This window comes from Pundamilia nyererei, unplaced genomic scaffold, assembly GCF_000239375.1.
Source record: "Pundamilia nyererei isolate P.nyererei 1_Seehausen unplaced genomic scaffold, PunNye1.0 scaffold00119, whole genome shotgun sequence".
In the NCBI taxonomy this organism is placed as follows: domain Eukaryota; kingdom Metazoa; phylum Chordata; class Actinopteri; order Cichliformes; family Cichlidae; genus Pundamilia; species Pundamilia nyererei.
Window position 1 is genome coordinate 358,324 of NW_005187520.1, and position 26,964 is coordinate 385,287.

Here is a 26,964-nt window from a genome sequence, read left to right on the forward strand (position 1 = left end):
AACCAACATCACAGCAGAGGGTTAAGGTTTAATTAATAACTACTAGTTAGCACCTCCACCCTGCCAGCAATCTCTTCTTCTTGTGCACTCTGTTGCTTTGGATGGTGACTTTCATTCCTCTTCTCTGCAGAGCATCCTTCCACTTCTCCAGGTTCTCCTCCACCTGCTCCTTACTCTGGCTGCAGATCAAAGTTTCATCTGCATCTGTATTCTCTAGATGTTTGCAGATCTCCAGTAAATTGCCCAAATTGCTCAGAAATGTAAATTTTTACAGTTGCAGCATTAACAGACACCCCAGAGTAGCTTTTCGAAAGGCAAGTGTAAACAGACTCACACGGCTTACAGTCAAACATTTGAATGTTTGAACTCTGATTTTGATTCACGGTTTTAATAAATATGAGAGAGCACAGTGTTTATTTCTGACTGTGGTATTTCAGTTTCTGAGGCTGTTCTCTGTAGATTTGACGGAAACGGGATTTTTGTTAGACTTGTGGTTTCGTTTTTAATAGATCTGGAGAATTGTTTTATTCAGAAGTTTGATGTTCGGTCCTGTGATGAACAAAAGTCCAAACAAAAGACAAAGACGTACAGAGATCTCTCTCTCTCTCTCTCTGTGGGTGTCCAGCAGTCGATGGTCTGTTTCCTCCCAGCAGCAGCTGATCTGATCGGAGGCTGTCTGAACTGAGACGAGCAGAGCCGAGCAAACGGCGACAGGTCGACAGCAGGAACCACGAACATCACTGAGCGAGAAATAGGAGATAATTTCAAGACTGAATTAGTCCGAACACGGCTGAACACTCCGCAGGGATGACGGCTCTAACTAGCTGGGAGCTGTGCGTAAAGTACGCGCTCTTCATCTTCAACTTCGTCTTCTGGGTAAGTTTAAACACGCGGGATGAAATATTTAAAGCTCCAGCCGCCCGTGTTTATTCATTTGCGCACAGAAATAAGTCTTCATCTCTCAAATTTGAGCCTGGAAAGATGAAAATGTATTTTTGTGTGATGTGATTTGTGTTTAACAGAGATGAACCGAGGAGCGTCTTGTTTTGATTTAGCCTATGGCATTTTGAACACTAGTGTGTTTTGTTTAAAGTCGTTCCGGTTTGTGTGTGCTCTTTTATATGAAGCTGATAATATTAATTTTGTGTTTGTGTAACTATCCACTTCGCATTTTTCTGTTTTCTTGTTTCTGACATTCTGGGATGCTGTTGCAGCAGCTGTAGACAGCTGACAAATTAAAGGAAAACCCCACGGAAAGCGTCAATAAAGTGCAGACACACGACAAACCACCGGAACAGCTTCGGTGTTCCTCAGAGTACTAAACAGCCTGCTAGTTGATGGTGTTCATTTCTGGTGACTTTAAAGTTTCGTTGGTTTTGCAGTAGTTCAGAAATCCAGTAGGGGGCGTAGATGAGCCTAACACGTCATTCAAAGACAGAGCGGTTGCCTAATCAGTGCTTTCACCTCCTACTCAGGTGTCCTGTGCAGCGAGGAAGCTTAAGGCAGTCTGAAGGATGGCTCCTTAAAAGTCTGAATGATTTCTCAGGGCAGAGGTCAAAGGGTCGAAGGGCCAGCCTCGGGTCCACACCTCCACCTCAGGAATGTAAAACACTCCTTTACATGTTAAAAGTCCTGATGTACATTTTAAATTCATCCATCAGTTCAAAGAAATAACTTCTTTTTTATTATTAAAATGAAAAAACTCTCACAAATCTTATCGTTTTTTAAAACGTATTTTTACTACCACACTACAAACTCATATTGAAAATGAAAAAAGAAAAGGTTAAAAATCTGAAATAAATCAACCATCCATCAACCATCTTCTAATCTAGCTATCCATCTCAGGGTCTGAAAAGCAGGGTACACCCTGGACTATATGAACTGAGTTAAAGGGAATCAAATGTCTGATTTGTTCCATATGGGACATTAAAGTGGAATATTAAGTGCTTCCTTATTGACTCTGGTAAGCTATTGTTGATAAGCTTCATATCATTCAGCACAGGACAGATGGGGATTATTTTGAACTGTGAATCATCCAAAGCTCTTCTGATGGAGTCTACGAATAAAAACATGGAGCTGAAAATGAGCAGAACAAATCTTTTTAAGGATTAAATTATTTGTACCAGTTTTTTCACTCATTTATGTCGAGCTGCTCACTCACTTTCTCTGATTAATGATCGAGTTCAGTCAAGCCATCAGAGTTTGAGCTCAACAAACAACAGCAGCTTATCACTAAAGACATCCTTAGAGAGAACGAGAGTGACGAACAAAAGACAGGCGGGGAGAGATAACGGAGGCCGACAACAAAGCCGGCGTTGTTGGTTTCACTGGGTCCACTGGGAGCCGATGCAGCGTTGAGTTACTGCAGCAAACAATGAGTCTCCCAAGAGGTGTGAGGATACACCTGTGGAGTTTTTGTTTGTGATTCCTCTGAAACAGCTCGTCTTTTTTTTTTTAATCTGTTTTTAAAGCCAAACGCAGGAGTATGGAGGTAAAACTGACAGCATGAGTCCAGCTGTGCAGCACAGAGGTTAAACTGGAAGAGTGTTTTTATCTTAAAAACAGCACTCAACATGTTTGTTTCTCTTTGTTTCTTTTCAATCAAAGAGCATGCTTTTAAAATGCTTTATTCCAATTAGAATCAGTTACGGCTAAGCAAGTCCCAGAAACTGCAGTCCTCTAGCATCCACTGGAGGCCCTATAGAGTGAGGCAGTTTCCACAGACTCCAGTATTAAACTGCCCAACTTATCTGAGATCCCCATGTTGGCATTATTCCTGCATTGCAATAACGTGATTAAACTGCTGTGATATTATAGCTTTGAAATGTGAGGGACGAGAGAAAGAAGTGCCTTTGTTTACATAAACCCCTTCTGAAACAAACGCTAAGCATTTCAAGTGTTTCCTTTATTGATTTATATAATATAATAAATATATTATCAAGTTGGGTTTTTTTGGGGTTTTTTTGTTACTCATGTTGGTTTGCTAGAGATAGTTTTTAATAGCATGAGCCAAATTCTGGGCTAATTGTAATTGAATGCTGAGACAATGTGATTGGTTAGCTGCAGCATCACCAACATTATTGTGATGATATAGTAGGATGACCAACTGTCCTCTTTTTTTGCACACGCTGACTTCTAAAAGCTTATATGACATATTTTTATTTCACCATTCATTAACCGCACAGAGAAGGCATAGTTTAAATATGTTAACGTTTTCTTTAAGCAAACTGTATTATTAAAGTTCTTTGTGACTGGCGCAAGTGTCCTCTTTTTTGGAAATCAAAATATGGTCGCCCTATGATATAGGGTTAACTTTAATGAGGCTTTGCAGACACTTGATGTTAACTTGGACACCTCGAGTCAAACGGACTTAGAGACCATGTGTCATGAGGGGAAACTGGGTTCCCTGACCAGTGGTTGCTGAGAATGTGATTGTTAAAGCTTCGGTTACACAGACCTAGAGACCAGTCAGTGACAACCACCCTGGCAGCCACCTGTTGCTTGGGAAAATTAAGTATTCCCCAACCTGTTGCCAAAAACCTTGTGGTTGCTTTGGAAGTTTGCATGTAGATTTCCTCTCCAGCTACTCTCTGAGCTGTAGTGAGACAGTGAAAAAAGGATTTCCCTTCAAATTAAAGGTTGTCCCCTTTGTAACACATTGGCTGCAGCGCTCAGACACAGCTTTTACTTTGAAGGCGAATCTTGTCCATTTCCAATTTTCCAACCTTTACTGCTTTAACTGCTTTAGCAGTTTAGAGTAATTGCAGACAAACTGCAGACAACCAAAGAAACCAGAAGGAGGTTTTTGGTGCAGCAGCTTCTTTAGAGAGAGGCAGAAACCTCCAGGAACTACTGCCACATTATTTCCCTAGCAACCGGCGGTTGTATCATGTCCAAATTGGCAGACTGCTCTTGAACAGTATTTGCATGATGTCACCTAAAAAAAGCAGAAATAAACATGTTTACAGCCTCTGTGCTCTCTATGGATGGTTTAAACCTTTCTATGAATTGTACTGTGGGTAATAATTCATCCCCATGGAAAACTGACATTAGTGGTGTGGCCACTTTGATTTAAAGGCTGTTATTGAAGCCACATAAATGAAAGATAATCAAACTTTAAACTGAATAATTTGATATAAATCTTTGTTCTTCACACAGGAAGCAGATTTTCTCTCAGCCTCAAGTCTAGCAGCCAATCAAACTGGGAAACACAGTGTCGATTAACATTTATGAGCCACATGTGAGGTATATGAAGGTTTTTAATTAATGGTGGTCCACAGTGAGTTAGGAGTTGACATCTTGTTTCATAAAGGAAGTGTTAAAGGAGGTAATACAAGAAGTACTGAGGCACCTTTCCTGAGTATTTAGAAAAGTCAAGAGGTGTTAAATGCCTTCACCTGTGTTAGACAAGCTGGGTTATGCAGCACACATCCGATTGGATGTGTGCCCCTCTAGCTCCTCCCTCAGCCAGGTGAGTGCGCAGCAGGGTGTGGCTCACAACAAAAGCTGCCTCTCTCTGTCACCTCTCTTCATTCTCCTTCTCCTCACTGTGTGACACTCAAGGCGCTTTTTCTTCCATTTTTCTGCGTAAGAAGATATAAACAGATCCGAGCACCATGAAGAGACAACAGTGCATCAAGTACCTGGTGTTTATCTTCAACTTTCTCTTCTGGGTACGTAGCCTGGTTTAGTGAGTGGACTGAAGTGGTTTGGTTGCTTTGGATTATGCTGCTTTGTTTGATTGTTTGATGGTTTCTGTGACTGGATCAGATTTCAGGAAAGACTCACAATCTAAAACACAGGCAGAGTTTATGTTTGGCTGGAGCCACAAAATCTTTAATAATTTGACTATTTTTGATGTTTTGGGAGCTTCAAACCTCTAAAACCATCATTAAATTTGTGCTTTTGTCATCGAGGCTCTTTGAAAGAATCAAAGTGGCCTCACGCAAACCCACGTAGCACTTCCTTCTGGGGAGTTTCAGCTCACAAATCTTTGCTTTTAATTCGCTTCCAGTCTTTATTTTGTGTCCCACACTAATCTCTCTAAATGCTGCAGTTTGTTGCTTCTGCAAACTAAATCATCAGTGCTGTGACAGTTTATCAACCTCATAGTCCATCACAACACTGTCGAGGAGTTCTGGTGCCTTTGAAATGGTCACAATCTCGGTCACCACCGATGCAAAAGGATTTGACTTCAGGAGTATTATGAGTACATGGTCTGTGGCAACTACGGCCATTAAAAGCATTAAAATATGTGAAATCATCACGTCATACTGAAGGATGGGGGGGGGGGCTTGTGAATTGTGGTCAGATGGATGAGTGATGACTCACTGTTGCAGGAGCTTAAGGAATTTTCTAGATGGAATTTCCTAAAAATGTTCCCCTTTATGGTCAGGTAGATGGTCAGGTGGAACTGACATGGAATGACACGGCACATCTGAGTTTTGACATATTTGCTAAAACTGATTCAAAAGTTAATGCAGTTTAAGGCGAAGGAATGAAGATGGGCAGGAGACCGAAGAATGTCATTTCCTTGACTGCAGACAGATGGACATGCTTGGAAAACGTGCAGAGCGACTCAAAATGAAAGGGCAAGATAAACAAGTGGCTAATTTGCTCAAGAACTGCAGTGACTGTAGGGCAGCATGAAATTACAGCCTGACTTGGTGGTTTGGTGCAGTGCATGCAGCATGCAGGACAGAACAAAGAGAACTGGCCGGGTAGCTTTGAGCCACTTTTATGTTAAGGTGACGTCACACACATACAGGTGAGAGAGTGAATGATCCCCAAGCCTCCTGATTCATCTCCAGGATGAGGGATTTTACAGAAATTACAGAATCAAGTCTAAAAATCACAGATTTTAAACAGACTGTGAATAAATGGCATTAACTATTTTAAGCAAAACTGCTTGCAAAGAAACAGTTCTCAAACTGTGGGTTGTGGACCACGAGGTGGGAAATATACAGGGACGGTAACAGAAGCTTCAACCACTACAGTTCAACTGGAATGCTTTTTAAATGGTTTTGATAAATGCAAATAAAAACCGGTTAGACATGAGGTAAAACCCGAGGTGTAGGTCTGACCTACTAAGTCTAAACGGTGTATATATTAAGAAAAGACATGATTTGCATATGACTCACGTGTGCTGAAGCTGCGCTGCTAGGATGTCAGGTCATTATTTTACAATGTGCACTTGTCAGAAATTTATGCCAGCACTGATGAGAGAACTGGAGTGAGTAATAAACTTCCAGGCGACTGGAAAATGTGTATCTGTGTCTCTGCAGTGCGTCACCTCCGGCTGTTAAATGGTCTTTTGTCCTGTAGGACTCCATCTCATTGGTGGACCACCCTGCCCTCTAATTTAAGTTCGTCTATTGGCCCCCTCCTCCAAACACAAACGTGAGATTAGACTGATTTTACATTGAGTCGGCCTCGAGTGTTTCTGATTATTAACCTGAAGAAGTTTCCCACAGTGTGAAGAGCTGTAGGTTCAACAGCACCACTAATTTTTTTTTTTTTATCACACCTGGAATCAGTTTTGCTTCACCTGTCCTCACAAGCAGTTACAGTTACACTTCACCAGACTCCATTCACAAAAACTGCAGTTTTATTTTCCAAAACATGGGAGAAATTCTACTTTTGATTTGCTGTTAGGTGGTACCAGCCTGTGCATCGCCAGAACTCCCAAACTAACCTCGTCATGGTTATTGTTGTTTCTGCATGGCTAATAGTGCTGCAGAGCAGCTCTGTGGTTAATGAGAGCCAACATGAACCTCAGGGGAAAATGCTGTTTTCATCTCCTCCACACACACCAGTCGAGTCCCTAGAGTGTTTGTGGTTCACTAATACCAACATCCCCAGCATTCAGGATGCCAGACGTCCTTTCCCTTCTTTTTTCTATATCCTTTTTTTTATTATTGTTACAAATTAATGACAAATGTTTATTTGGGTTAATTCATGTTAAATATTCTGCAAATGTTGGTAATGGTGCACTAGACAAGCGTGAGAGCGATGTGAGAAGGCTTCTCACATGAACTCTGCTATTGTTCATAACCAGCGATTTTCACTTTACTTTAATTTACTGAAACTGAAGTGGACTGTGCGTGCCCTACATGAAGCCGTATGATTTGTAAGATCATTCTTCTAAACTTGGCTGAAAATTGAGTTTACTCCCTCAGATTAGTGTCTAGGAGGCTCATGGTTCGTGATAAAATTGCCACCTGCAGTTATGAAAGCTGAAACTACCCACAGAGACTAAAATAGTTTTCATAGCTGCCTGTAAACATGATTTTTTTTTTTTTGTTTTGTTTGTGTTTTTGCTTTTTTTTTTTTTTGTTTTTTTTAAAGTAAAGCGGGATGTTGTAACCTGAGTGTAGACAGGGATCGACTCAAGTGGACAAGAGGAACTGCAGTTAATGGTAGCGCATTGATAATGTCTCAATATTCATATACAGATGCTGGAATTTAAATCTATTGATCTGTGAAGAGATTCATTTGAATATCTGCTGACTAGTCTGGACAATATACTATATATAATTAGATAGGGATGATTAAATGAAGAATGAGTGGAAAGTTATCCATCATACATTAACTAATACTTGCATTCAAACAGTAGCAGGTAAGATGTGATACTTTAGTCAAAGGAGCTTGCAAAGAAAAGCGTCTGGACTTCTTTAAGTTGCTTGAAGACGTTTCACCTCTCATCCGAGAAGCTTCTTCAGTTCTAAGGTCAAATGGTGGAGAGTTCCAGATATAAACCTAGTGGGAGTAACCCCCCACAGAGGGACAAAAGGACCCCTGATGATCCTCTAATCGCCTGAGCCAAGGTGTGAAACTGGGTGTGGGTCCCAATCAGCCAGAGTTTTGGGTGAGTTCATTGTGAAACCTGGCCCCCCCTTATCATGCGAATTCCTGAGATCAGATGGCCCAGGATGTGAGTGGGCGTTAAGGCGTCTGGGAAGGGATCTCAAAACTGGATTATAGATGGCAGAGAGTTGGTGTCGTAAACCACCGCCTCTGTTCAAAGATGGTTGGGACCCACACCCAGTTTCACACCTTGGCTCAGGCGATTAGAGGATCATCAGGGGGTCCTTTTGTCCCTCTGTGGGGGGGATACTCGCACTAGGTTTATATCTGGGACTCTCCACCATTTGACCTTAGAACTGAAGAAGCTTCTCGGATGAGAGGTGAAACGTCTTCAAGTAACTTAAAGAAGTCCAGACGCTTTTCTTTGCAAGCTCCTTTGACTACGATGACCTGGATGACTGAGAACCTTCACAGACATGTGGTACTTTACTTTCACAACATGATGGGGTCATTTCTGACTTCTGCTGTCTATGACGGATATTTTAAAATGCTCTATTTTCATGTTAACATGGACTCCTGCTATTCTAGCCCTATTTATTGCAACGCAGTGTAGAGATGAAGTGGAAAGTTGCGTTGAGACTGAGTGACACCAGTGAAAGGTGCAGAGGCTTAAACCTCACTTCATTCTTTACAGAGCGAGTGGTTGGATCAGACAACGACTGCAAGGCAAATAAAGCAAACTGATCCTGCGTTCTTTAAGCTCGAGGCTACGTTTGGAAAGATTTACTGATGATGATCATAAGGTGTGCCTGGCTGACTTAACGCTGACAAACCAGCGATGGGATGATGTCACATGCTGACAGTTACAGGTGTGGCTCTGATTGCTGGAAGATTTCTACTTTCAGTTTACTCACATTGAGGTCACACTAAGTCGAGCAGCCCAAGGCGTTATATTTGTCGTGTTAATAGAAAATTACCCTCCTTATGATGTTTCAGGCAAGTCTGTGCATCCCAGTTTGGATGACTGACTTACAGGTTAATCTGACATGGAGCCTGAAACGCACAGTTGTGTGATAAAAGTGAATGAAAGCAATGGTGTTTGCTTTTAGAGGTGTTTGAATTATGCAGCTGATGCCTCTAATTCTCCTACATGTTTACAGCCTGATGCTGTTTTAGTCTCTGTAGGGAGTTTATCTTGCAATTGACTACAGGCCTCGCCTACGAGTATTCCTCTTCATGTTTTATCTGTTGGAGCATTTATTTGATAACCTGGCACTACAGTGTTCACAGTACAGTACAGCCAGTCAACTTGTGCTGCGGGTTTAATGAACGTCTAGTATTTTACAGAAAACAATGGCGTGATGATCCTCCAACTCAGTTGGGAATTTACAGCTGTGCTTCAGCATGTTAGCTAATACTTTTTAATGAATTAAATATTTGCTACTTGAAACATTTTAACAGATTGTTATTAAACTCTAACCCTCTGTTGCCTCTAACGCCCATATTAAAGTGTTTCTTTGTTAAGGATTCTGGTTAACAACAATAAAAGGATGGTACACTAGCTAATGCTAGCATACAAAACTAACAATGAAAGGGAATTTTTCCCAATGACATTAAAAAACAAGGTAAGCTGCTACGCTCGTTGTCATATTATTTGTATGCCTTGGTGAGCTAACGCTGGCTAGAAAAATAAAGCTGTCCAACAGGGTAGAATTGTCAGACAGAAGTAATTTAAAATTTTGAGTTGATATCTCAAAATTTTAATTTGCCAAGTATTTTGGAATTGTATTTGGAGTTATATTTGAGTTAGTCAAACTTTCAAGAGAGAATTCAAGACCTTGATTTACAGACAGCACCCCCACCCCAAAAAACCAAAATCCTGAATCATGGTCAGCAGACCGTAGGAGGAACCAGACGGAGGACATGTTGGGGCAAAGTGTTGCCATTCGGCCTGAATGCTTTATGGTGTGCTTCATATACTCCCTGTTGCACAACAACAGACGTCAGCGTCATGCTGCAGGACATTATGGGAGTTATTTGGGTGGCAACAAAGAGTTGATGTAAACTGTTTTGTGGTTGCTGAGGTGATTCTGAGTCATGGTAGTGGGTAATTACTGTTTGAGACAAAGTATGGCTGTCATTTATTTATCTGTGGATGCCTTCATATCTAAGTCTCCGTTGTGCAGAGGCTCCACATGTACTAAAGTCATGTTTCCTGGATGGCTCCTCTGTGATTGGGTTGGTCTGGATTCAGGAGAATAAGCCGGGCAGCAAGTCGAACTTCATTCCTCAAACGTTAGCCTCATGTTCACCTTCAATGAAAGGGATTCTTATTCATCCACACTAACATACTTTGATTTGAATATGAAACCATTGCATTCCATACTAGCTGCACATAGTTTTGCAACAGTGAAGCATCACATCATCATACCTTACAAAAGCCAGTTGTTCTTTCATTTTGCTCTGAGCAGCTGTTTTTGAACACCTGTCTAAATGACTGTGATGGGTCCATAAGTTCAGGGATGAGTTCATGGTCTCCGTAGTTTTCTGTGTTTTTTTTTTTTTTTTTTTTTTTTTTTTTTTTAACACAACCTCAGTTGTAAATCACTGCAAAGCAGGATTAATCTGGTTATTGTCTAAGGTAGGATGCTTTATACTCGATCAGCTGCCACTGTGTGGGTGTCCACCTCTTCATGTCTCTGCATGCTGTTTAACCCCCAATCTCTAAATAACGTTCACATCAAATACTCTCCTTGTTCCTGCACGTCTCAGATTATCGTGCTGTTATAGTCTGGTTCTTATGAGTTAACTCAGATGTTTAGGATAAAGTTGCCTCTGATGTACTGTACACTGCAGCATCTTTTCCTTTGTTCTTTTGTTGTGTGCTTTATTTTTTTTCTACGGTCATTGTTCGAGTATACAGTGTAATGACAGTGGAGTGCTGTGAGGCAGGTCCAGGTGAGCCCTGTGGTTTCAGTCAGGTGATACTTCTCAAATCCAGCCTCATTTGGGCTTTTCACTTCTTCTCTCTGTATCTAACTGGTAATGTGTTGCCTGTGTCTTAGACCCCCGGAATTATCGACCCGCGCCTACAGCTGTTGTTGGATTTGATGAAAGTGTCTGTTAATGCGACAGACTTGAGCTGTATGTGCCTTCATTATTTTAAGAGTGGATAATAACTCAATAACAATTGGAAAAAGTGCTCCGGTGGTGCTGGCTCTGTTAACTTACCTTGTTGTGAGCACAGTGTTCTTCCAAACATCAGGAACAAGGTCACACGTGCTGCAATGCCTGCTTTAGAAGCATTTCTGCAGGTTCAGACCACAGACATGGACATAGCTTCTGCTTGTATGAAAAATGAAGTCTGCGTTAAACTGCCTTTACAGCTGCATTGGGGGTTTTTTATGCCCACCAGGGGGCGACCCTTGCGGTTGGATAGAAGTGTAGAGGCTCAGTTTCTCTCTGACTTCAGTCCTTTTCTTGGCTCAGTTGCTAGTTCTGTATCTTTTTGCTTAAACCACAGAGAAACTCATGTTATCTGTAAATATCTGTAAATGAGGACAAATGTGCAAAATGACACTAGTATTTGAATATAGTCTCACGGAGAGAACATTAAACCTCCTTCAGAGACAGTAAACATGTTTTTTGTCTTGCAGCTGGCAGGAACCGGCGTGCTCGCTGTGGGACTCTGGCTACGTTTTGACTCCAGGACGGCAGGACTGTTCGAAGAGGAGGAGTCGCCCTCTGTCTTCTTTACAGGTAAGGCCCCTGCTGGTTAAACCCTGGATGCAAAACACTTACATGGAAACAAAAGACCATGAAGGAGAATAACCTTGAGGATGGCAAGAACCCTTTATAGAGCACAGGTGAAGCATCTTAATCGCAGCAGCTTTACTTTTACATTTTTGGATATCTCACAACCATAAACCACAAAATAACAAAAAGAACATACAAAGATTCAAACTGCACAGAAAGACGGGGAAATGATCAGCTCCTCCTCCACTATCATGGTCTTTGAACCTGCCATGGAGTGATGGTGGTGGGTGTTGTTGTAATTACAGCTGACGTGTCTGTAGTGTAGCTTTGACGCACATTACGAGTCTGTTCGTTTTATCATGCTGTCCTATCAATGTAAAGTCTGACACTGCTCATTTCACTCCAACCAGCAGAAACCGTGCCGAATAATCTGCAGCTGAAAATAGTCCCCAGTAACCACTTCGTCCTGTTTATTAACAACCACAGCGTTGTTTCTAGAATGAAATCTTTATATTTGTGGAGGAAGTCATAATTTCAAATTAAATGCACTACAGCTGCATTTAGCTCTGTCGGGCTCTGGATGTGGATATAACCTGACCTCAGAGAGGCGGGGCACTCGGAGGGCAGCTGAGGCCAAAGTTGGTCCACAGCGAGGCGGCTCGTCCAACCCAGCAGATCCCTCCACACATAGCGCTCATTCTTCCCGGCGCACAGGGACTCCTTTGTTCTCAGACTTCTGTATTCCCGGAGGAACTGTCCCACCCTCCCGTCTTTGTGCGTTGCATCCATCAAACTGATAAGAGAAGTGGGCAGAGAGGAGACGGAGGGACGGGCCTGACATGACAAACATCTTAATAACGGCTTTGGAGGAGTATTTGTGTGTGTGGCTCATGCGCTCACTGTTGTTGTTATCCGACAGCCTGTTTATGATTCATCCTCATGAAGTCACCGTTGAAGTGTCGAATCATTGCTCTAAATCACCCTGCAGCTGATTCCCACTCACCAGATCGTGACTGAAGGTGTTTTTGATAAATAACTCCTCATTAAAAACAGCTTCTGGTGCCTCTCAGGCCTTCGTGTCTGTTCGAATCAGAGCAGCAGCAGCCCTATGAGCCAGAATGCAAATCACTGATGTACATTTACATTTTTAAAAGGCTTGAGCAGGTAAATCAGGGCTGATTTCCAATCAGCCTTCCACATGCACTTGTACACTCACTGACACTTTATTAGAAACAAAGCATGGGTTCTGTTAGAGTTGATGCTTTTGAGATTGTCATTTGTGCTAAGATATATAGACGTGGACAAAATTGTTGGTACTCTTTGGTCAATGAAAGAGAAACTCACAATGGTCACAGAAGTAACTTTAATCTGATAAAAGTAATAATAAATTAAAACCAATGAAAGTCAGACATTGCTTTTCAACAATGCTTCAATTGAATTATTAAAAATAAATAAATGCATGAAACAGGTCTGGAAAAAATGATGGTACCCCTAGAAAAGAATGAAAATAATGTGACCAAAGGGACATGTTAATCCAAGGTGTCTACAATCTTGTAATCAGTCAGTGGTCCTATATATGGGACTCCAGGTAGTCACTGTGTTTGGTGACATGGTGTGTGTACCACACTCAACATGGACCAGAGAAAGCGAAGGAAAGAGTTGTCTCAGGAGATTAGAAATAAAATCATAGACAAGCATGTTAAAGGTAAAGGCTATAAGACCATCTCCAAGCAGCTAGATGTTCCTGTGACTACAGTTTAGGGCTGGGTATCGTCACTGATTTCTAAAATCGATTCGATTCCGATTCACAAGGTCCCGAATCGATTCTATTTGTCTCAGTCAGAAATATTAAAATTCTGATCACGTATCAAATATCCATATTTTTTTATCTATAAAAAGAAAGCTGACACTTGAGACTTTATCAAAGGTATAAGCATCACAGCAGATGCCTTTGTGTCAAAGTAACTGAGGATAAAACAGAAAAACATGAAGGTGATTTTCCTGGCCTGGGATTTTATAGCAGATAACCTTAAAAATATTCTGCAGTAGATCAAAAACAAAAGAAAGTCATTAGTCAACATATGAACATTACCTGATGCTGCTGAAGTGAAGCAAAGTTACAGAGGTTTTATTAGAGACACAGCTAAGCATTTTGCAATTTTGCATAATTTTAAAAAGTTTAAATTATCGTTATCCAAGCTAGAATTGATTTTAATTGATAAATCAATAATCAAAACCCAACCCTACTACAGTTGCACATGTTATTCAGAATTTAAGATCCATGGGACTGTAGCCAACCTCCCTGGACATGGCCGCAGGAGGAAAATTGATGACAGATCAAAGAGATCGATAATCCGAAAGGTAACAAAAGAGCCCAGAAAGACTTTTAAAGAGATCCAAGCTGAACTTCATGCTCAAGGAACATCGGTGTCAGATCGCACCATGCGTCGTTGTTTGAGCCAACGTGGACTCCATGGGAGACAACCAAGGAAGACCCCATTGTTGAAAACAAATCATAAAAAAGCCAGACTGGAATAAGCCAAACTACATGTTGACAAGCCACAAAGCTTCTGGGAGAATGTCCTGTGGACAGATAAAACAAAATTTGAACTTTTTGTCAAGGCACATCAGCTCTATGTTCACAGACAGAAAAATGAAGCATATCTAGAAGAGAACACTGTCCCTACTGTGAAACATGGAGGAGGCTTTGTTATGTTCTGGGGCTGCAGCTGGTACAGAGTGTCTTGAATCTGTGCAGGGTGCAATGAAATCTCAAGACTATCAAGGATTATAGAGAGAAATGTGCTGGCCAGTGTCAGAAAGCTTGGTCTCAGTCACAGTCATGGGTCTTGCAACAGGACAATGACCCAAAACACACAGCTAAAAACACCCAAGAATGGCTAAGAGGAAAACACTGGACTATTTTAAAGTGGCATTCTATGAGCTCTGACCTCCAATCCTATTGAGCATCTTTGGAAGGAGCTGAAACATGCTGTCTAGAAAAGGCGCCCTTCAAACCGGAAACAACTGGAGCAGTTTGCTCATGAGGAGTGGACCATAATACCTCCTGAGTGGTGCAGAAGTCTCATTGACAGTTACAGGAATCGTAACGAAAGGTTGTGCAACAAAATATTAATTTGTGGGTACCATCATTTTTGTCCAGGCCTGTTCCATGCATTTATTTTTTTTAAATAATTCTATTGAAGCATGGTTGAAATGCAATGTCTGACTTTCATTGGTTAACATTTATAGAATTTTTATTTATTATTACTTTTGTCTGTGACCATTGAGTTTTTCTTTTATTGACCGAAGGGTACCAACAATTTCTTGTGTATGTGCTGATAAAATGTTTCTCGTTATTAGGTTTCATGCTTCTACGATGGAGTGAGCAGCCTCGTCACTTCTGCTTTTTACACATTAGTCCGTTGAAAGGTCGCAAACTGTACGGGGTGCGACTAGTTGATAAGAAGTCATGCCTTGTATGGTATGGCGAGGGGCCACACACACACACAGACAGACACACTCGCTCAGATACGCTTGCATTACACTGTCACATGGATAACTGAACCTGTTCTTAATCCTTTAATTTTTTTAAAATCTGTGTCAACAACAAACCTAAGAATGGAGCATCAAGTTCTAATGTTAAACTGTTGAATTGAACATCAAAGAGTGAATCGCATCCCATTTAACAAAACAAAAAAATGTTTTGTTAAATGTTTTGAACCGTGTGGTGCTGATATCACTGAGGTTGAGATTATGTGCATAAGTTTTAATTTAATCGTGTCTCCTTTGTTTGTAACTGGCCTTGGGAACTTAAAGGCACAGGTGACCCCAGAATGCTTGTTTCCTCTGGCCCATCTGAATGTTTTGTTGCAGGCGTGTACATCCTGATCGCAGCAGGGGCTCTGATGATGGTGGTGGGTTTCCTGGGATGCTGCGGAGCCATCAAAGAGTCTCCTTGCATGTTGGGACTGGTGAGTGATTTCTTTTGTGTTTTAGTTCTCCACATTACATTAAAGACGGGTGACTTTGCTGTGAATCATGAATTCATGCTCAGATTTTTCAGTTGGCACATTTCAGAGCTGTTTGGGCTGTAATCACACCGATCACCAGGAAAGACTCCTCAATTTCACCACAAGCGTGTTGGCTGCTGCAGCTCCATCGGTGTGATGTGACTGTTGGTGGCGAGTCGCTGTTATGTTTTTACAAAATGTTTTTGTCCTGCGATTGAAATGGTCATATGAAATTGGTGGATGTGATCACATCTACTCTGAGCCGTCATTTTAAATATTAAATGGCTTTAGTTTTAACTTACATTTCAGGTCATCTCTTCCTTAGTCATCTGTTATTTGAGCTCTGTGCACAGAAAAGGTGAACAGCAGAGCTGGTGCACAACAACTTAAAGTGTTGATGTTATGTTCACCACACATAAATCTGTGGTTTTTACCACTGGTTGAGGAAACTTTGGACAAAAGTGACAGATAAAAGTAAAAACCCACTCAGTTTCCTTTCAGGACTGATGACCAAACAAAATCATGTCTACACTCCAAATCTTGTTTTCCGGTTTAGTTCTTCTTCTTCCTGCTTCTCATCTTCGCTGCAGAAGTGGCTGCCGGGATCTGGGGTCTTTCCAACAGCGACCGGGTGACTAACTCTCCCCTTCTGTCTCTCGCATGTATGCACACATTCTTTGTTGATTGACAGGAGTGTTAACTTTGTCCGTGTGTCTTCAGGTGGTGGAGGACATCACAGAGTTTTATAAACAGACTTACGCCAACTACAAGGACACCAAACAACCAGCGCTGAAGGAGACCCTCCGCCTCATCCACTTTGGAGTGAGAACACACACCTGGACACCTTTTATGCAACTTGTTTCCTTATTTTGAAACAGAACAGATGACTGCCTAACCTGTGTGGGCTATTCCCCCCCCCCCCTCCCCCCTTGCAGCTCGACTGCTGCGGTCCAACAGGAACGGTGATCGATGCTGCCAGAGATATCTGCCCCAAGCAGGAGGGGCTGGAGATCCTCGTCACCAAGGTAAGGCAGACTGCAACAAAAGGGAGATGACCTCTCATGTCACATCATGTAAATTTTTACTTAAACATTTTAAGATCTAAGAGATTTGTACTAAAAAGTGCTACAGCTAACATTTTTCTCTAGGGTATTCTGGCTTTGTAGAAATCAAGCTCAGATTTGCATCAGACATTTGGTTTAAAATAAGATGTGGAGCTCACACCTGTTTTTGCTGTTTTTGCTTCACGGTCCTGCTTCCCTCCTGCAGAGCTGTCCCGCTGCTATTGACGAGGTGTTTAACAACAAGCTGCACATCATTGGTGGAGTTGGCATCGGCATTGGAGTCATTATGGTGAGTCTGCCACTAATGCACATGTAGTGAAACCTTAAGTAAAGCTATCATATGGTTGTTAACCCTTGTGTGGTGTTCGTATTTTTGTTACTCAGCCAGTGTTCATGGGTCTGGTGGACCCGCTAGAGTTTTGGCTTTCCAAATTAACACTATCAAACAAGTTTATGTTAAATTACTCAACAGATGTTTACTTCATCCCAATTACAAGACATATGAACAGCAAACATGGTTAATTTTTTCCCTTTACCTTTGTTAGATCACATTTATGAATTAATGTGCTTCTCGTTTTTCTTTTATATAAAATGTTATAAATAAATCAGTTATAATCAAGTGGAGTGAGTGGAAAGACACAACACATTTACACGTGAAAAAATAATTAATTGTTTAATTTTTCTTTTGAAAAAAACTGAACACGGGTCTCACAGACCCGAACACCATACAAGGGTTAAACTGGCACAAAGCCTAGAATGTGTCAGGTTTAGAAATGATTTAGAAAAAGCCAAGTGTCTCATTGTTCTAGTAGTGGGTCTGGCTCGTGATTTATTTATTAAAAACAAAGCCAATTCACAAATGTTGTAAACCTGGCCCCAGTAGGGGCGACATCTGTGGTTGCAAAGACACTTTCATATGTGTAGAAATCTATGAAAAACGACATTACTACTTACTTCATATATGACATCAATAAACACTTTACTGGTGAGTCTATGGCTCAGTCATGAGTACAGAATGCTAAATATGAAGTCTGGTGATGACTAGCTATGATTTTTATTGGCTAGCTACCAAACTGTGTGGTAGTTTCACACTAACTAGACATTTTACTTGGTTTGGCCCCTGAAATTTGACTGGCCTGCCCTGATGCCACCAAAAAAATCAATCCCCAAGGACTATTTTCTTTCATAGAAGAACAAGAAAAATATTAAATATTTACATTCAAGAAGGTGGAATTGGTAATATTTTTTTTTTTTTTCAGGGTTGGTCCATTTTTATCATAGAAAATATTTAAAATGAACTTATCAAGATTGTGAAATTTTAAATAACCAAAATACACAATTATGGAAACTTTGACACTTTTGTAAACAGTGTGGTTTATTTCTTAATGCCACATTCCTGTGTCCTGTGACTCTCTGCAGATCTTCGGGATGATCTTCAGCATGATGCTCTGCTGTGCCATTAAAAGGTCTAGGGACTATGTGTAAAAACCCATGAAACGCCGTCCACCTTTAACTCTGCTGCTGCTTCAAATCATTTAAGAAAGAATAACAACATTTGTCCCTCTGTGTGCTGCTTGGGTCCGTACAGGATGGCTTCGTCGACCTGTGAGAGTATGGCTCCTTTTCAATGACGCCTCTTTAATTCCTCCACTCTGTGGGGTCTGCAGTGAGTTATTTATACCTAAAGTAACCTGATAAGTGATAACTGATACAATCTTTTAAATCAAAAACCTACTTTTCATAATAGGACAGGTTTGAGCATATGCAGGTGAAAGGAGACTTTTGCAACTCTGCTGCCCCCTGGTGGACGCCCCATTTTCTTTAAATCCTTTCCTTTAAGTTATGTTTACAAAATCTGCTAAACGTTTGAGCTAACAGGGTTTTTGCAGCTAAATGAATGTTAATGACCCATGTTTTGTTTTAAAGCTGCGTATTAAAAGCTTTGATTATTTTTTTATTTAAGTTTTATGCAAATGATTTAATGATTGCAGTTCATGTCTTTAAGATGTCAAATAAATGAACTAAAACAAAGATTTGTCTTAAATGGAGTGCTTGCTGTGAGTGCTAAAGGGGTACAATACAGTCAAATGTACAAATGTTAGGAAAACATTTAATGCAATTTTAACATACTCTAAAAAATTAAAAATGAGCTTAATGGGTTATTCAGTTTTTATTTATTTGTAATAAGGTTTGGCTAACACTCGTGTACAATTGAATAAAAAATTACATAAAAAAAAAAAAAACGAATAAAACTATTATCTGGACTTGAATTTTTGTATTTCTGTAGGGGCAATGCACAGTGGGAGGTGTGTTAAACTACATGGTAATACTGAAAATGTGACCATCAACCCAAAATTACATTTTAAATTTGATTATACTTACAAAAAAGAGGCATTAAAAGTAACTTTACCCATATGTGTGGTAGAAATAAAATATTTCTGAGCTGGTTCATAATTTTAAATATTTCATCAATCTCAAGATTTCTGCTCTTTTGTCAAGTTTTTTTTTTTTTTTCCTCCGGGGGGGGGGGGGGGGAACCCAAACTACACTACAGACTGTTTTCAAAAACCATAACACGCGTGTTTATAAACGGGTGGCAACAAAAGGTTACTATTCACATTTTAAACGCTAGAAATCATCATTTCTTTAATTTTTTTTTCCCCAAACACCAATAAAAACAGACAGCCCAGCAGTGAGGTTTAGTTACACTCCCATTTCCTCACTGTGACTATTAAAAAGAAATACACACGCTTTGTAAAACAAAATCTGATTTAAAAAGAAAAAAAATTGTTTGAGATATGATGCAAATTTTTACTGAATTGAACCCAGTTAGCTTAGCATAAAGACTGGTCACAGCTTTATCCAAAGGTAACAAAATAACTAATGCTAACACACTGTACAAATGATGTTAATCAGTATCCAGTCTCCGTACCAAGTTAAACTTTTAACTCTATGCAATCTCATTCTACCTGAAACAGTGGATTGATATAGTTAAGATGACAGTGAATGTCATAAAAGTAGAAACAAAAGCAAGAAGACATTGTATTAAAAATGCTGTTTGACTCAATTTTCATGTTCAGGATAGATGAAGAGGAATGCATCATACCAACAACTGTCCTCACAATGCATTGCATCATCCATGGTCCCCACAAAGTAAACTGTACAAGTACGTGTGTGTAAATTATTCATCCCAGGTGAAGTCATATGGCTGGAAGTCATCTCTCAGCTGTTTGCAGCTCTCCTCCTCCTCCTCTTTGCTTTGTTTACACTCTTTCCAGTCGGCTCGAGTCGGGATGTTTAGCACCGCCTCACTGGCCAGAACCTCCCTACGCACGCACACAAAACCCCCACACCGTTACTCTGTGACACTGACATTATTCTCCCACAGTGCAATTCTGACCTCCCATCAAGTTTTTTTCCCTACAATTTCATGACTGACATTTTGGAAACAGCAATTTGTCATTTTTAGATCAGTGCATATTTATGTGAACAAAACACATTAACAGTGTGCAGAATTATTGGTAATAATTATTTACCAATATTACTGAATAACATGAGACTAAAAAATAATTTTCTGCAAACCAAAGCATCTTTTCCCTGACTTAAACAGGTTTGTAGGTACGTTTGTGTATACATAATGGGTAAGTCCTGACTGTCCAGCTCTCTGGAGCCCCCTGTGGAGGCTTTTGTTTTTACACTCTCTGATATAACGTAATTTTTCTGATGACGTTTTGATAATTCTGTTATTTTATAGAGAACACAGGTATAAACAGAATGAGCTGCTTTCTCTTTTTATTTTAATAATTAATCCAAATGTGATTAAAAACGCATCTGGACAACATTTGCATTTATTCATAACATTTCATAAGAAACAGTTTTATTTTAGCTTTAAAAGATGACACTGACAGTGCTGAAATTTTATGAGGCTCTTCTTTATATTTACAGGCAAACAAAGGGTGTTTAATGGGGACTGATGCTCACCTTCCAAACTGCAGAGGAAAATGTTTTTGAATGCGGTAGAAGAGCTTCTCCCCCGAGTCCAACTCTACATAGAAATATGGAGTCCCTGGAGGAGCAATCTGAACACACACGTTTAATTCAGCTTTTCAAATAGATGTTAAAAATCCCAGAATAGCCAAACCACTGTACTCCAGGTGTGTTTACGGGTACCTGCTTGAGGTCAGTGTGTTCAGGAATCTCCATCATCTCCATCTGTTGCTCCTGAGCCTGGACCATGAACGCCTCCTTGATGTCCTCTGTGGCACAGCGGTTCAACGGCACCGGCACAACCTGAATGACAATAATAACAAGAAGATGATAAATAAAGTGATCAGCAAATGTGGCAGTAAATAAAAAATCATTTTACGTTTCTCTTCCTGCGCTTGGATCACAGGAATCACACTCTAAATAAAGATACAAGGAGTTTAAACGTGCTAATTTATTGCCCAAGTGTGACTTACTTTGTGAATAACTGGCTTCTTGTATGTCAGCAATAGCAGACTTAAAAAATATTTATCTAATTCTACGCTCAATCTCAAATTATTTTAGCAGCTTTGCATAAAGTGCACAAGTTTACCACATCTTTGTTGACCTTTTTGTTTTAGTTTGTGTTACTTCATCATTTATTACAGTGAAATATCTTGTGTACCTCCATAATCAAATTTAAAATACAAAAGCAAAAAACAATTTATTAAAAAATAGAATTATGAAGCTTTAGCTAATTATTTTAGATTAAAAGTGGCACAAATGAAACGCTCAACTTTTATCATTCTTTTCTTCTCAAATTTTGAAACGATAAAACCAAATATGTAAAATTTTGCACTAAAGTGAAAAATATGACTTTTTACACACTGCATCTGTCAAAATTAGAAAATATTCACCCTACAGTATCATTAAAAAACAGTACGAATAACACTGAATTAAAACATGTTTTCTTGGTCGTGTTTCTACCTGCAGCTGCAGATGCTGGCTCCTGTAGTTCCTCTCAAACAGCACACAGCGCTCTCCTTTGCTCTTGTAGAACTTCCTCAGGGCTGACTTGTACTTCTCCATCTCCTCCACCACCTCCGAGCTCAAGTCCACCACCGACTGGTAGTGTCCGATGGGGAGGATCAGCACATGGTGAGGAGTCAAACCGCCTTTGGCCAGCGCGAGGTAACACTGCAGAACAAATCATCCTCACTCGGCTCTAACGCTTTTACGTGAAGTCTCGAAGGAGCTTCTGTGATGTAGATTTATGAACAGCATGAACTCACGTGTGTTCCTATGCTGATGACGAGGTGTTTCTCCACCTGAGGGCTGGCCAGACAGAACCAGCATGGACCCGAGGGCTGAGCTGCACACAGAAAAACAAATTATCTGTGTAACCTCACAAAACCACACTAACTAATGAGTTCTTTCTTAAACCAGATATAAACAGACTGTGGCTGGACTCACGGTGCCGGCGGGGCTGCTTGGGCTGCCCCTGATGATGCTGCTGGTCTCGCCCTCGCCCATCTCCATCAGAGTGCCTCTTCCTGCCGTGGCCCCGAAAGCCTCCACCCTGCTTCTTGCTCAGGTCGAAGAAGTACTGATTGGCTGGCTCCTGGCACACATATAACAACATTTTGTACTTTAAAACCTCAAATACACATTCAAAGGTGATTTAGATAAGAGTCAAGGTGAATTCTAGTGACTGTGAATCTCCACAGAGGACTCCAAACAAACCTCCTCCTCTGTGGCGCTGAAGGCCGTCTTTTGTGTGTCCATCTTGTCTTTCGTGGGGCATCTGTACGGGTTTTCTGTGACGTCTTGCGGTTGCTTCACAAGCTCTGCGGGGTCCATGGTCTTCATGGGGATTATGTTGAAGGCGTACAGATACTGCAGACAGAAGGTTTTCACTTGTCATGACACATCTGGAGAATTTTTCACAGCAGGAACCTTTTAGCACAGATCTGCTCTGTTACCTGCATTTCCTGCAGGAGAACCAGGGTCTAAATTAGAGTTTTAAAATAACAGGGACAGTCTAAATTTAGTTCAGCTGAATTGGCTATTAGGGCTTCCTGTTTGCACTGGATTCATTGGTCAGTGAAGAACACTTTAACTTCTCTGTGGTTTCTAAGCATTTTTTAAGGACTTTATTAATCACAGATTTTGATGTTTTCCTAACTTTTAAGAAAACCTTGACACAAAGTTTTAATAAATGCAGCTATGCACATAATCTCCATGTAACTGATTCTTTGTCTTGCAGGGAAACGCACCTTCTTCTTGGCGGGGTTATTGACGGCCGCCAGAGCAATGAAGCGGCTGACGTGTTGAGCATTTTCTTGAAGAACAATGTGATTCCTGCCGATAGACACAGTGAAAGATGGGAGTAACGTAAAACAAGAACCAAACAGTTGCTTCGAATCAATCTGACTTCTGGCAGGGGGGTCACCCCCTACTGGCCAATCAAAATAATGCAGGTTTAAGGCTCTTTGATTTCCAGAAGAAATTAATTAACAGGGTCATCAGTGAGCTCCCTCACCACTCTGCAGCTTACCTGTATGGGAGTCTTTCATAGTGAGCGCCCTCTAGTGCTGCAAAGTGGTATCGTGGTTTCAGTTTGTCTGCGAGGCTGGCTATCGAGTTGCTTCCACAAAGTTTTGTGTTCACTTCCTGCCGAACAGAGTTCAGAAGAATCCATTCAGCATCTCGTGGGGTCAGAGGCAGTAAAATTAAAGCAGCATAGACATCTTCATTACCGGGTTGTTTGCGTAGTGCCACACTCCTCGGGGCCACTGTGATGTCAGCAGGATGTCAACACCTTTAAATTTCGAGCTGCTGGTCAGAGGAGTCATGAGGGCCACCAGATCTTTGGAGGTGAAGCAATGAGCCGGTGCCGGTTCCTGCCGGGCTTCCTGACCGCTGACATAGGCGATCTGCAGTCCCGACACGCCGGTAAACACACCACGCCGGCCTGTAACGCACAGATGAGAGCACTGTGTCACATTTTGGTTTCATGTTTTTATTAAAAGGTCATGAATATGTGTGATCGCTTACCGAGATATGTGATGTTTTCAGCAAGCTCACAGCCATCGGCGTTTGGGAAATTCTTTACCGTTTCCTGGCTTGCTGCTCCGAGGATGTAAGTGTGGATGGGAGCTGAGGAGGCGCAAAGAAAAAAAAAAAAAAAAAAAAAAGAGACTTTTGAGTTTCCTCAGAAAAAGCCAAAAAACATGCTTGCTTTCAGCATGAACATAGGAGGCGCTGTTGAGTTCTTATGCAATGCTATTAATGTGACAGCGCCCCCTGTGGTCAAAAGCAACAATAAAGATGAGCATCTGCCCGGATGTTCCAGATTTTTTTCACCTTTCTTGGCTCCGGTTTTGTACAGCTGCCACTCGGCTTCAGCTTCCGGCGTCGTTCCAAAAAACTCTCCAACACACAGCAGCAACTGGTGGAAAACAGATGTGAAAATCACCACAACTTAAAGACGATTACAGGTGTTTTAATATGATAACTTAACACACAGTTCTATACAATGATCTACCAGGTCATTGAAGGTAACAAGAAAACATTTAAGGGGATGGATGGGGGAAAACTTAGATGGAAAAAAAAAAGAATAAAAAGTTTTATGAGAAACAAAATGAGATATTTACCAGAAAAAGTCTGTAAGGACAAGTCTATAAACAAGTGTGTGTTGAAAATAAATAAACCGGTTGATTTAGAAGAAAAAACGCTAAATTGCTAGAAAAAAAGAGAAACAGCTGACAAATTCATGTAAAAGCAACTGACAAACTTACAGAGGAAAACTGGTAAAAGAATAGAAAATGGCAAATTTCTAAGAAAAAGCTTACTGTAAAAAAGGCAAGTCTGTGGAAAAAGGACGTGTATGAGGAAAAACTAATTATGATAAAAATGTAATAAATTAAAATAATTTAAAAAAAAGAAAAACATTTAAAATAAAAACACAGCTAGTATAACAAGAAAAAACTGTCAAATTTACATTTAAAAAAAACTAAACAGATATAAAATCATTAAAAAAAATTCAATGATAACTGGATAATGTGACGCATCTGACTCACATCAAACTGCCCAGTCTTCTTCTGGACGGCCTGGACTCGGTTGAACAAAGCGTTCAGACGGCCTTCAACGTCCCCACACGCCAAACTAGAAACACGCATGTTTTAATATTTTAACAATCAAGACAATTCATAGATGATTTCCTCTGGAAAACATCAGACAGTCTCCAAACATCTGTTGTGTTTTTGGGACTTGAATGATGCCTTACTCATTGGTAAAGTTGGACACTGAAACATCAATAGCACAAAGTGCCTCTTTTATTTTTATTTATTTATTTATTATTAGAAAGAGGAACAATACATATTAATGAACATTTTAACAAATGTAAATATGCCAAATTATAGCCTTGGGCTAATTTCCATCTGCAGACCCTCTGGCAGGTTGGTGTTAAACACAAGTTAGTAAAAACATACAGAGACACTATTTACAGGTCATGTGACAAGGACAAAAACAGTGATCACATTATACTAGAACAAACAATGACAAGAAGAGTGGACACAGGACAGTATAGACAACAATAACGGAAACACATCAATTATATTGCACAAACCCCAGTATTGCACATGCCCTGACTGTCCTGATATTGCGTTCACCCATTGCACTAACAGTTGTTTTTACCTTTTTGTAATACACTAACTCTTTTTCCCATCCAATATAAAGCATGATTATTAAACATGATCACATGTTTGCGTGTCCCTCAGCCGCCCTTTTAAGTGACTCTTAAAGATGGGTAGACTTGTACTTTCCCTCACTGACAGTGGAAGACTATTCCAGAAGCTCACTCCCTGATATGACAGAGCATTCTGTGAAAAGGTGGTCCGCCTGAATGCCAGTTCACAATCACCTCTAACAGTGGCTCGAGTCAGTCGAGACCCGGCAACACTGCTAGACTTTTGTTTAATAAAATCACTCATTGGTGGAGGCGCCAGACCATGTATAACTTTGTACATTAGACAGGCAGATTTAAATAATTTGAAATTAGTAAAATTTAAAAACTTGTATTTTTCTAAAATTTGACAATGGTGATATGAAAAAGGTTTTTTTATCTAATATTTTCAATGCTCTTTTGTAGCATACTTCGATTGGCCCAATAGCAGCAGAGTTCGTATTAAAATAACATTAAAATAAAATAAATCAACAGAACTCGTGGATATCATTCTGTTTAATTAAAATGACGTTAATATATTCTGGTAAAGTGCAGATTTTTCACCACAAACTGCAAATATCAAACATGCCTCTACGTCACATGGTATGACGTAAATAAATGTGGAGACTGTTTAATGCAACCTTGAATCATGCAAGTTTTTAACGAGGTTCTGTATATTTCAGTGTAATACATTATGCCGAAATAAAAGTGATGACCTCGTATATTTTCAAACCTTTAAACACATTTTACATTAGGCGGACGGCTTTAGAACCTATTCTGGGGGTGGATGAACACTGACGTTCAGCAGTGAAACGCGTATTTATAACATATAAATCTGAAGTTAATAAGAAACGCTTAAAATTTCTGAAATTTGTTTTAAGTCTGATGAGAGTGGTCACATTTTTGCATCTAAACAGTTCCGAAAAAGTCAACAATTACAAGACCCTGACCCGGTGAGGTTTACACGCCTGTTAACGGAAGGGTTTTCATATTTTTCTTTTATCAACGTGTTTGTATTAGAAACGGAGATCCTCTAACATCATAGCTGAAGCAACATAATCAACATGGACAACATAAACAGCATCGATTTAACCAGAAGCTACATTTAACCGGACGCTGCGTCCTGTGTTCACTGAGCAGACTTACACTCTGAGCGGCTGCTCCTCCATGTCCCTGAGCAGAATTTTACTCTAAATCTTAAAATGTGGGATTTGGATTTTAGCAGCTTCCATTAACCGCCCGTCGCTAGTAACTGTCCGACTAAAACAAAGGCGGAACTATTTGTAATTTACGAAGCGGGAGTACACGCGGCTGCGCGAGACACACTAAGAAAGACAAACATTTATTAAATTAAAAATGATAATTTTAATTTCTAAAAACTACAAGAGAAGTAGCTCAAACAGTAAGAAATATTCCATGTGGCTACCCGGACAGATTTCAGTGCGGAAATAGTTGTTGCCAGGTTTGATTTGAGTGGTTTGAAGAAGCTGCCGTGTTTCAGTACGTTGTTTCTGTTTTTTCTGTAGTTTACACCTGGGCCCTGTTCCAGGAAGCCGGTTTAGTGGAAAAACTGAGTAAGTATACCCTGAGTTAACGAAAACTCTGGGTCTTCGGTTTCACAAAGCGAGTTCAGCTG

At 40.4% G+C, this 26,964-nt stretch overlaps 2 protein-coding genes across 3 annotated transcripts; one reads left to right on the forward strand and one right to left on the reverse strand.

The window, feature by feature from the left end:
• Positions 1–611: 611 nt before the first annotated feature.
• Positions 612–18,670, forward strand: LOC102202019 (CD9 antigen-like). 2 transcript variants are annotated; one of them, XM_005742278.1, is made up of 8 exons: positions 612–876; positions 11,463–11,565; positions 15,439–15,536; positions 16,132–16,206; positions 16,296–16,397; positions 16,511–16,600; positions 16,845–16,928; positions 18,059–18,670. In XM_005742278.1, exons 1-8 carry the CDS (start codon positions 808–810, stop codon positions 18,122–18,124), a joined length of 687 nt encoding a protein of 228 aa, XP_005742335.1. In that variant the 5' UTR covers positions 612–807; the 3' UTR covers positions 18,125–18,670. The 2 variants fall into 2 exon arrangements, with proteins under 2 accessions (XP_005742335.1, XP_005742336.1); XM_005742279.1 differs by lacking the exon at positions 612–876 and adding an exon at positions 4,505–4,673.
• Positions 18,671–19,147: 477 nt separating this feature from the next.
• Positions 19,148–26,575, reverse strand: cwf19l1 (CWF19 like cell cycle control factor 1). The gene is made up of 14 exons (XM_005742280.1): positions 26,475–26,575; positions 24,685–24,769; positions 23,969–24,053; positions 23,660–23,761; positions 23,362–23,576; positions 23,160–23,275; positions 22,879–22,963; positions 22,346–22,498; positions 22,076–22,223; positions 21,895–21,974; positions 21,590–21,799; positions 20,810–20,929; positions 20,621–20,718; positions 19,148–19,965 (listed from the first exon to the last, which is right to left on the reverse strand). The coding sequence occupies exons 1-14, from the start codon at positions 26,495–26,497 to the stop codon at positions 19,821–19,823; spliced, it is 1,665 nt and encodes a 554-aa protein (XP_005742337.1). The 5' UTR covers positions 26,498–26,575; the 3' UTR covers positions 19,148–19,820.
• Positions 26,576–26,964: the final 389 nt, after the last annotated feature.

Excerpts from the sequence above, each read along its gene's own strand:
- LOC102202019 (XM_005742278.1), top strand. The coding sequence starts at position 808 with ATGACGGCTCTAACTAGCTGGGAGCTGTGCGTAAAGTACGCGCTCTTC. Across the intron at positions 877-11,462 it reads TCTTCAACTTCGTCTTCTGG|CTGGCAGGAACCGGCGTGCT; the intron begins GTAAGTTTAAAC and ends TTTGTCTTGCAG. Across the intron at positions 16,398-16,510 it reads TCCGCCTCATCCACTTTGGA|CTCGACTGCTGCGGTCCAAC; the intron begins GTGAGAACACAC and ends CCCCCCTTGCAG.
- cwf19l1 (XM_005742280.1), bottom strand. The coding sequence starts at position 26,497 with ATGGAGGAGCAGCCGCTCAGAGT. Across the intron at positions 24,770-26,474 it reads GAGGAGCAGCCGCTCAGAGT|TTTGGCGTGTGGGGACGTTG; the intron begins GTAAGTCTGCTC and ends GCGTGTTTCTAG. Across the intron at positions 22,964-23,159 it reads TATGAAAGACTCCCATACAG|GAATCACATTGTTCTTCAAG; the intron begins GTAAGCTGCAGA and ends GTCTATCGGCAG.